At 44.2% G+C, this 11,358-nt stretch overlaps 1 protein-coding gene across 1 annotated transcript in view; it reads right to left on the reverse strand.

The window, feature by feature from the left end:
• The window catches only part of BCR (BCR activator of RhoGEF and GTPase), a 104,743-nt gene extending 93,815 nt beyond the window's left edge, over nt 1-10,928 (reverse strand). Inside the window, exon 1 of the mRNA XM_010121129.2 lies at nt 9,024-10,928. Within this exon, the coding sequence (XP_010119431.1) occupies nt 9,024-10,539 (1,516 nt within the window). The 5' untranslated portion in view covers nt 10,540-10,928. The remainder of the gene's footprint in view (nt 1-9,023) is intronic.
• Between the last annotated feature and the right edge of the window lie 430 nt (nt 10,929-11,358).

An 11,358-nucleotide genomic window follows, 5' to 3' on the forward strand; every position in this document is an offset into this window, starting at 1 on the left:
AGAAGGACTGGAACAAAGGGGACAGCCTGCAGAAGAGGTAAAGGGCAAGCACAGGGGCAACACACAGAAGTCTTCCAACAGTGAAAAACTCACTTTCTCAGCATATTATTTACTGAAACTTCATGTGGTAATGTCAGTGCTGATCATTATTAAAAAAATAATAATAATAATAATAATAATCAGGAACACAGATAGCTTAGCAGGAAGCAAAAATGAAGACTGCTATGAACTGAGGCAGCTGGATGCTAGCAGTCACAGAAACATGCTTTTCTGTGCCTTGGCTCATACGAAGCACCATAATCTAATCTCTTTTGGGAAACCATGAGCACAGCCAGGCTGACAGGCCATTACTATCTTCCTGGGCAAAATCATACCGTCCTATGTAATTGCAGGCTGCAGCAGATACCATTCTGTGTTTGTATGTTATACCTCCCTAGTGACAAGAGACTAATCACATTTACTTTTTAGCAGCTCAGACACGTTTGAAGCCTGATGCTCCAGGGAATGAGGTATTTCTCTTCAGAACTGATTATTCTAGGAAGCTGCTGGCCCATTTTAAAAGAACACACCAGTATGACCGTAGGTAACTGTGGGTTTTGTTGGGTTTTTTGTGGTTTTTTTGTGGGTTTTTTTCCTGGTTTTGTTTTCGTTTTTTAACTATCCTAACAACTAGAACCTGCTCCAGCCTCACCCGTATTGCGGGTTCAAAATGGGCACTCCTTACCTAGCTTTGCAGCCAAGAGAGTATATAATTTCTGGTAACATAATAGCTGGCACATACCCCATCAGAGAAGTAGCTGCATTTCAGTGTTGAGCATAAAATATTCTGAAGTCCTTAAGAAGAAGTAAACAGATATAGCAAGTCAAGGCTGCACAGTGCACTCCTCCACACATCAAGGACAGGTCACAAACATAGAGGAGCTGCCTAGTCCAAACAGACAAGTTGCTCACTACTAAGTAACCACTGCAAAAGCTGCCTTCTTAGATTTCAGATAACACTGTGAGTACCACAGCAGCCTGCTACAGTTGTTACTATCCAGTTGTCACAGACCAATCTACAAGTAATTTGGAGCTTTTGGATACTTCAGAGTGAGACTTAATGTGAGCAGAAGCTCCAAAAGAGAATGTGGTTTTTTAATGTACTATTTTTAAAAGAAGGAAGGTTGTGGTGGATTTATTCTCCCTAGAAAATAATTCCTCCCTCCACAAAATTAAAAAAACAGAAAATAAATAAATAAATAAATAAATAAAAACCCCAGAAACAACAAGGATTGATGAAACGACTGCAAATAACAAAACAACAGAAGATAACAACTAGGCAAAGGGCCTGCAATACCAACAGGAACAAATCAGTAGTATAAACCAACAGACTGAACTTTACTAATTCATTCTTCCTATAGGGCAAACATTGTGGCTTCTCACACACATACTCCTCATGTATTCGTGTAACCACGAGCAACTAACTGGGCTCCAGCTGCCATGTTTGGGCAGAGCTTTCTCCGAAATAGACATTCCAATTACATTTGCAATAATCTGATTACTACATCAGCCGTAACCTGGTTAAGAAAGAGTCTGAGAGATACCACTTTGGCAGCTGGGAAGAAGACAAAAGGGACATGCTTTCGTTATTTTAGTAACAGGAAGATTTGCAAACTGCAACCAGATTTTGTGAAAGTAGTACACCATACTGATCCTGCATGGGACAGTTTTACTGTTTAAAACACACATAGCACAACTCAAAACAAATTTAAAGAACTTAATAAACTTGTAAACTGCCTCAGCAGTAAGACAGACCAACATTCAAGGATTTACTTACAGTTCATGGTTACTTTCACATTACATATAATTTAAAGATATGATCAGGAAAGCAATTCACTTTGTCATCAATGAGCTGGCCAAAACCTGCTTAATAACGTAATACACTCAAATTGTTGTTTTGGAAGTATTTAATTCACATGTAGTTCGCTCAAATTAATCCATGCCAGCGTTTCTGTTGTAACGTGGAGTCTACCCCTCTATCCACACAGCAAAGTTGCCACTGAACCTGTACCAGAACACCATTTCTTTTTCTGTGTGTGCCAGCAAGAGATTAGAAAAGTCAATGATATTTCAACAGGGAAAGAACAGGATGAGGTCCTTATTGTTCTTTCCATGCCTATCTGACTGGGCAGAACAAATCAAAGAGGAGACAGTAAAAAAAAAAAAAAAAAAACCTGCTAGTTTTGGTTTCTCTAAGGGGAAGTAAGCTCCAAATAAGCTGTGCCTTCAATCAACAGTCTGATTTTCATGAAGAGTAGTATGCGTCCCTATGGTAACTGAAATGGAGCAATTCTCCTCAAACAGCTTGCCAAGTCTCACTTCATTAACCTTTATGGACTGACCTCCAAAATTCCTTGAAGCCGAAATACAGGTCCCCCTGGCCTCTGCATGATAACCGCTTATCCCTAAGAGGCTGGGGAGAGAGGGAGGGCGTTAGAGAGAGAACTGCTAAACATGCTAGAACTGAAAGATAGAGACCTGTTTCCAGGCTATTACTGGGGCCCAAACCTTCGCAGGCTTCTGTCTCTTTTGCTGGCCCATCTTTCAGACAGCCTGCAATACCAAACTTGGATTACAAATCACCCTCCCCAAAAACTTATTTTAAGAGTCAATATCATTAGCTATAGTGTGCTGCCCAGTATTCCAATAAGCATTTTTTAACCCACACTTGAAGGTTTAGCAAGTTTTCTAATTAAACCTTATTTGTCCCCACTCCCCTAGTCTGTTACTCAGGATGCGTACTCACCATTCCACCCAACTCATTTTACTACCTTTGCTCATACCTCAGTGAAGCTTCCTGGTGGCAGTGAAAAGCAAGCTGTCAATGAATGAGTGACTGAACACAATACTTAGCATTTTATCCAAATATCCAAACCAGAGATATTAGATGAATGGAAGCACTTAGAAAAGGTGGTAGAGCAATTAATTCTACAAATCAGTAGACTCCTAGCTTTCTTTGTCTCAACGTTAGCTTCAGAGAACTGCAAGAATCAAAAGGAAAGTGTTCCAGTTTTGCACCTGTGGAAGTCCGTACAAAGGGTGATGTATACTTACACTAAACAGTGAAAATCTTCAAGGTTAAAACAACACACTTGTGCAACTGCTTTGCTAGAGTTGAGAAAACAGAGGAGACCAAAGCACCTCATTCCCCAATGTATTTCACTGCTTTAAAGTCCATCACCCACATGCACAAATAAATCACTCCACAGGCCATGGTCAGTGCTTACAGCAATCTAGTCAGACTCATCTTCTCCTCATGTTTGCCTATTCCTCCACACAGCAATCAGTTTCACTCCACCAGCCCAGTCTCCTCATTAGTTCCAAACCCTAACAATTCTACCATGCCCATCCCCATCCTCAGCTCTTCACTCCCCTGCGCACCTTCGGTTCTACAAGGGAAAAACAGCTGAAAAGTCTTCTAATCCAGAAAACGAAGACAGTGCAAAAAAAGTATCAAGACATCATGTTTTTCTGCTCCTTCTTTCTCTTCTTTTTCCTTCAGCAAGCTACAAAGAAGCCACCCATCTCTGAGAAGGTAACACACTGATGCAGGCAGTAAGCTCACAGATGGTCCCAGTTCTCCCTGCCACTTCTCAGGGCAGGACCAAAATGTTGCACCAAACAGCAGCCTCACTGTGTTCTTCCTCTGAAAGCATTTGGACAGAGGCTGACAATTGTGAAGCACAGTTCATACACATCTGTCAGTTCAACTGCTTTGGCCATGAACCAGTGCTTTTCCAGTACTTTGAACAGAGTCAGCAAGGACTATAAGAGCAGCTCACTAAGCTACAGGCTTAATATTGTGGTTCCACTTGCCTACACGTTTCCTGCTCAGATGAAAGGCTTTATCATCTTGTGTGGCAATCACTGCAACGCTTTAGGGCTCTAGCCCCTGGCTCTGTGAAATCACCTAGGTCCAACTGTTTTGGCACACAGAACAGCATTCTAGTCTACAGTCACCACAGTATGGATGCTGCACAAATATCCATATGGCTCTGCTGCAGCTTGCTCCTAGCCTTGAGTTCCTACAACACTCCCAAACTTTAGGTGTGCACTGGTATTGTGTTTCACCTGCTAAGTCACAGATCACTGCCTGCCTGCTAGGCCCTCATACAGCGATGGCAGCTGCACAAAGTGGGCTCATCTCTACTGCCACACAGGCCACTTTTAAACTGCTGGTAACTACGCAGGGATGACAAGCAGCTTCCTACCTAACCCATTACTAGCAGAATTCATAGCTCTCTGTCTACTTACTCCAGAGGAAAGCCAGTTCCACTTCAATATATCTGTCATGGACCACAAAAATGAGCTTCACATACACAGATCAGGTGACATCAGCCCTCTCCAGGGCTTTCCAGTACAGGCAAGAAATATCTCACTCACACTCTCACTGCAAAGCACATGCTCTGTGATTGCAAAAGAACCTGAACATTGGGGTAGGAGAAACTCCATCACCTAGGGTGAACCTAAGAAAAACAAAAATAAAATCTATCTCCATGCCATTATTTATGGTAGGCCTGAGGTAAAAGTTAACAACTGTTTGTGGAAGAAGGAACAAAACAAGCAAACAGGACTGCGGAGTACGCTGTAGTTACTGGGGACATAAAGCAGAAGCTCCATAGATTCCACTAAACTCAGCTGGAGGGAAAGAGAAATCTGGCAGAGAAAGGAGGGAGCTCTTCACTCCTCCAGACTAAGAAGAGGGGAGTGGTGGCACAAGCAGCTTTATAATCTCAAAAGCCACTAAATCGCTGGAAAGCTGGGGAGGGCGGGTATTTAAACAGCATCTTGTTATTAGTGCTCCTAGGAAATCCACTGATAACACAGCAGAGGACTGAAACTTGTGTAAAAAGTAACAGCAAAATGAACTAAAGTGTCAGAAAACTTAAACCTCATTCCTGACCCAATGTAAGTCACAGACTGACAGCAGGACATGTGGCTAGCAGCCCTTAAAATTAACAAGCAAGCTGCACATTATGAAAGTTCTAACATTTCAGATCCTCAGAAAGAAGAATCACTACACAGTGGACTGAAGTCTGCGTCAGTTGCTCAAAGGAAAGCTGTATTTCCAAAGAGAAGCAACAGCACTGGCCTGTTCCCTCATGAGTCATCCTTTCACTGCTAAAACATTGCAAAGCACTTTTCAAACTACATCTTGTAAAATCCAGAGAATACAATAGACTGTGGAAGAAGTGTAGAATTAAGAAGCTTATCCAAGATCTCAGAACGTGCAAGTAACTGAGGAAGAGACCCTTGCAGAAATCATTTATTGCATGAAACAACATATTGCATGCTCTCTTGCAGCTTTAAAACTAAGTAGTGTCAAAGATTGCCTTAAAAGCAGGAAATTCAGATGCTTGCCTATCTGGTCAGGCATTTAAGGCATACAGAAACTGAAGAATCTACAGCTCTAAGTATGCACTTCAAAATGGCATTCTGCTCAGCTGAGAACATGGATTTTTAATCTCCCGGTTCACATGCATAGATACATTCCAGCACTCTTTCTTCTGTCTACATCAAACTCACTAAAAACATGGAGAATGCTCCATGGTCTTCAGAAAGGGACATTCAGCATTCCCACACTTAGAAGCTAAAATAAGTAAAACTTTACTCCCAATGGAATTATATCTCCAAACTGATCTTACATTGAGCACTATGGCTATTAGTAGCTCTCTATAGGGAGAGCCCGGCAGAACTCTGTGGGAGCGCTATCAAATCCTCTCAGGTGATCAGAAATCACTACTGGGGCTCTTTAAGGAAGCAGCTTTACAGGTAAATTTTATCTATGTGGACTCCAGATACAGTTCCCATGTTGTTATGCAGGTAGATAAAATCATTTCATGCACAGAGCTATGAGAGAACATGCACTGATTTTGTGAAGTAAGCAACAAAGCCAAGCAACAACTCCAGCGTTCTACTCAATTAACAAACTGCTGCTAGTTAAAAACTGACCCAACTGAGGCCATTGCGAGGCCTAGTCACTGCGTAACAGCACTATGCAACTCTCCCCTTGATTATAAGAACAAATGCACAATGGGCGGCCTCTCTTGTGTCTGTCTCTGCAACTAATGTTTAACAGTAGGCAACTTTAAAAATCTTGTTCTTCCTTCACAATCATACTAAAAATATTCAAGCTTAATGCAGAGTTAAGATGTGATTTTTTTTTCTATTCCCACTATAGGAAACTAGTGATACATAATTCATTCTAACACAAATATCTGGAGCCCGGGCTCCATTAAGTACATTTAATAGTAAGTACAGTTATTACCAAATCTCAACCCTAAAGCTCTCATTCTGTTCCTTGGGAAAAACTAAAAGCCTACTACCTCGGTCTGATGTAAGGTTTTTCATAACTCATCTCCAAGAACCCCAATCCAAATTTTGGCTTGGATCCCATTCATTTGAGAGTTAGGTGATCCCCTTCTAGTCCCTTTTGGTAATATAAAAGCAGGAAATTATCACTTGATTGTCAATTCAAGAATTTGGATAAAACAGCACATGTCTGCTGGCCAAGCTCAAGATGCACTGAGATGGCAGATCCAGACAGAAAGTTCACGTCGCATCTGTCCATGCCACATTCAGCATTAATATGGCTATAGCCATGAAAAGCAGAGCCAGCAAGCACACAAAAATCTGAATGCACAGAGAAGCCAAATACTATTGAACAAATCCCACTTGATGCTAATTAACATTAAGGCTGGCCAGAACCTGCTGTGATTCAAACTTGCACTCTCTGCTCAAGCAAAACTTCAGGGAAGCCTGGCAGAATCACAGGTGCAGGAAAAGCTGGCTGGATCCATGAACTGTTTTCACATCACATGGTGATAGCGAACAGTCCGCATCAGAGCGTGATAGCTGGGAATGGTAGCCAACCAACTAATCACAAAGTGAGCTCTCATGCTTTTTGTTTGTTTTATGAAAGAGAGGTTCTGCCAGTTGGTTTCAGATCAAAAATTCTTCCTAAAAAAAGGAAAAAAAGAAAATTTATATAAAATGATGCTCAGTAGAAAATAATCAAAAACATAGCCCTCCTGAAGGCATAAGCCTTTTTGGTTAAGGAAAAAGTTGCCACCAGCTAATGTGCAAGACAGTACTGATTAGCCATCTGGTAAAGGTTCCTGCTAAGCTTGCCATGTTAGCCCCTATGCTGAGGAAAGCAGCAGGTGGATCAGTTACATTCTGTCCTTGCCTGCAATTGTGAGTCCATCCTTAGGAACAAGACACAAAGCTTTCCAGTACAACCAGGAATTATAACTGCTCCGACTTTTCAGCAGCCTCTTTTTTTTTTAATCACTGCATTCCAGCTAAATTATTTAAAATAATCTATTGCCTTTCTAAAAGCTGAATTTATCCTCAAGCTTTATGAACCTTTGTTATTTTTGCTCCTTTGTTTCTTTCTGCAAAAACTGCAACTGCTAGGAGGCTTCCCAGTCATCTAAAGAGCATCAGTAAACAAGTGTAGAAACAGATGGCTGCAGCTCAGTTTAAACCAGTACAAGACCCAGCCTCTCCTCTGCATTGCAAGTATTACCCATAAGACACAAACATATGCATGAAACCGAACAAGAATGCAGTCATCCTAGTTAGCAAACAAGTACGTGCATACAATCTGATAAGGAAGAAGTCACTGTGAGGAGACAGGGTACTGAGGTTTCACATATAGTGAACATCCATTACAACCGTACAGCCTTCCAATAACACAACAGGATGTAAGGATGGAGGGGGGGGGCAGGGAAGAGTTCTCCCTCCATTGTTGCTCCCAAAAGTATTGCTGGTAAAAAACACTCAGCAGGGAAAGTAAAACCAGGCATCTCCTTCCAGCAAAGTTACTCCTCTGAGAACTAAAACACTCAGCTCAGACAACCTGAGAAGCTGACATCTCTGAACAGCTCGCATTCACGCACTACTTCATGAGTTCAGCCACACTGACAAATAACCCCTTACGTTAACCCCTTATTAAAATGACAGATTCAAAGAGACAAAGAAAACCCACAAGGTAACTCACAGATTTAGAATTACAGAAGTATATAAAAGCAATCATACTGAGTTTTTTTCATTCCTGGATTTGACTTTTTCATTTATTGCACAGAAGACTACAAGTGTTAGCACAAGATACTATTTACATTATGTGCCTTTCTAAACAGATTCAGATGTCCACATACATTCAATAAATCTACCTGAATCAATATATAGTTCACTGTTTGTGTCTTCCACCAACTATAAATCCACTGTGATTCCACAGACACACCTGCATGCCTAACTGGCTTGCATAAGAATGGGTTCCAATACTGTTGATTCTTCCCCAAGAAAAAAAAAATTGACTGCTGAAATTAAATTTACAGCTCTCCCTCAGGGCTTCTTGATATTCCAAGTTCTGCCTTCACTTAGTGATAGCAGAAAGCTTCAAGAACAGGGTTGCACAATCAACACCTCCAATCAGCTCTAATTGAAGGATGACACGAGACGGAACGAGAAACTAGCACTGCAATTAATCCAGACAGGAAAAAAAACAAGATTGTGGGAACAGCATCATTACTGGTAAAGCTCCAGTAAAACCCTCAGGTTGTAGCATGTTGGCACACTACCACCTCTGAGGTAGAGTTCAGCTGCTCCTCAGCGCAAGAATAAGAGGGAAGGAACAAGCTGGTGCTGAATACTGAATAGCTCTGGCTTCTTTTTACTTGAGTGTTCACATCGAAACTTTGAGAACTGATGAACATGGGACTCTGCTGATCCTCTCAAGAGAAGCCTGAATCAACCCTTGTGGGAATCAAACATGTATTCCTAAAACACAGTTTGACCTATACCTGTGCAGGACCTTCCTAAAACAGGCCCACTACAAATCAAACAGACTTCTCACATTAAACGGTTCCCCCCTTCGAGTGATTCACCCAGGCCCACCTAGAAAACCTCTCCCATTCATTTCCATGATGCTAATTCCTGCTTCATACATTTAAAAGGCTAAACAAAAAGCTGGTACACACCTGTATCCCCATGGAAGCAGCTGTCCTGGTGACATCTCCCAGAAGGCAAATCTCCATCACTTGGCCAGATCTGTCCCGTTTTTCGTACACCCACAATAGTAGCCTCAGACACAATGACCTGCTGCTGCCTGTGCCGTTTCTGAGACTGCGGGGTGGGTGGACTGCTACTGTCAAAGGACTGCTGAGAGTTCTGGGAGGGAGAACGGCTTTTATCCCGATACATGCGGTAAGTGGTGGGGCTGGGGGAGACGTGGCTGGACTGCCCTGAAGAGAAGTCTTCCTCACTGGAAGTAAGGTTCTCATTAGAGCTACAATCAGGAGTATATCCTCCTCCAATATCTTCAAAACTCCTAGGGGAATAAGATCTCCTGGGCCAAGTGAGATGTTTTTCCTGGTCAGTTGTGCCCTGATTTCGCAGAATAGGTCCTTTCCCTTCTCCTTCCCCCATCATTCCACCAACATAGATACTTTGATAGGGTTGAAAGTCCATGGGCTGCCAAGGTGAGCGGTTGCTGCCGTTGGCATTAATCAGGTTATCTTTGAGAAACCTGGGGTTCAGTTCAGCATCCTCATATTCTCCATCATAGCCAAAGCTGGTCTCCGAGGACCTTCCCCTGTAAGCAGGCCTCTGGAACTCACTGAAGCTGGGTACCATATTAGAAGGGAGGGAGTGCAAAGACTTTTTGCGTTCCATTTGCATGGCTTGGCTACCAAGAGAGCTTATTTTATCAGAAACATCTTTATCGTTGACCTTTACTAGACCCTTCTCATGATGATACTCCATGTTCACATAAAAGGGCTTTTCAACAACATCCTTGTTATCTCCAGAAGAATGTGAATTAACCTTTTTAATTCTCTCAAAATTGGACCTTAGGGCTGCCACACTGGTACTGTTCCCTCTCTCCTTAGAAATAGGTTCAAATGATCCCTCCTTCTCAGCAGATCCCACTAGCCTGCGAGTGGAAGCCGATCTATGTTTTGAAGGAGAGCCATCTGTATCACAGCGATTCTCCATATCTTCTACAACTCTCTTCAGTTTCTCTTCACCATAGTACTTACACCTGTCCTGCTCTCCCTCTCCATGATGGGGACTGTCCAAAGGCGACAGGTCTGACCCATCACTCTGGGTAGACAGCTTCCGCAGAGAGGGTATCCTGGGTTTGAACTTTTCCTCGCCGTGGTGTGACTTGCTTTTTTCATATTCGTCTTGGTCAGCAGACTGGTGATGTTGCAGGTCTTGGATCTGCTGCTCGGCACTCCCTTCAGGCAACTGAGAAACACGTTTAAAACCCCATCTCTGTCTATCATAGCTTTTTTTCTCCTTTGCCAGAAGAGTCTGCAGGTAAATCATGCGGAACCTCTCCTTGTTGACCTCCATCTCCAGTCTCCGGATAGATGCTTTGCACATCTCCAGCTCCTGTTCAATGTCTCCCACAGATTTCAGCTCCATTTTAGGAGGCTCAGAGTCTGCAAATTGTGCTTTCCAAGCCTCCACAAACCCCACAGGGTCCACCATTTTGCATACAGGAGTAAGTGGAGAATATGGGAAGGAGGCTGGAGAGAGATAGGTGGAGAGAATAAACCAACCGGATCTCACATGTAAAAGCAAAAACAGCTCCGGCAGGGTCAACTCAATACATCTCTTCCACGGTTCATGCAGGGAAACTGGGAGGCAAACGGCAATCCTCGGAGCAGTCTCTCCTCCCCGTTTCCTTCAGCTTTCGCCGACCCCAGCCCCGCGTACGCTCGCTACTCTCTCCCCGGCATGACCGATGTTTTCCTAGCGAACAACAACGCTGCCACCCCGGCGATCCCAGAGCACTCCGAAGTGGCTGGACAAAGAAGCCGGCGCAGGGCGGGGGAGGGAAGGTAAATATCGCCCCCCACCCACCCACCCACCTCCTGCCGTCGCCGTCCTGGGCACGGTCCTCGGCGCAGCCCCGCTCAGAAGTCCTCCGCTCCGTCCTCCCCTCGCCAGCCCCCGTGTTGTGCTTTCTCTTTCTCTCTCCTCCTCTCCCCCTACCCCTTTTCCCTGTCTCCTCCTCCCGGCTATTGTGCTGTCCCCCGGGCGCACACGCTCTCCGGAGCCTCCGCGCAAGAGCGGCGAAGCGGCGGCGCGTCCCGCGGCGAGCTCTGCCGCTGCCGCTACCCCTCGGTGCCCGAGCGCCCCGCGGCCCCCCGGGAGCCCCCTCGGCGCGGCGGCTGGCGGCGGGGGAGCGGCTGCCCGCGGCTGCCCATGGCGCGGCCCGGCTCCGGCTCCGGCGGCGGCGGCGCTCCGACTCGCAGCGCTGCGGAAGGGGAGGAGAGGGAAGGAGCCAAGCGCAGCGATTGACGA

This window comes from Chlamydotis macqueenii, chromosome 17, assembly GCF_036417535.1.
Source record: "Chlamydotis macqueenii isolate bChlMac1 chromosome 17, bChlMac1.mat, whole genome shotgun sequence".
In the NCBI taxonomy this organism is placed as follows: domain Eukaryota; kingdom Metazoa; phylum Chordata; class Aves; order Otidiformes; family Otididae; genus Chlamydotis; species Chlamydotis macqueenii.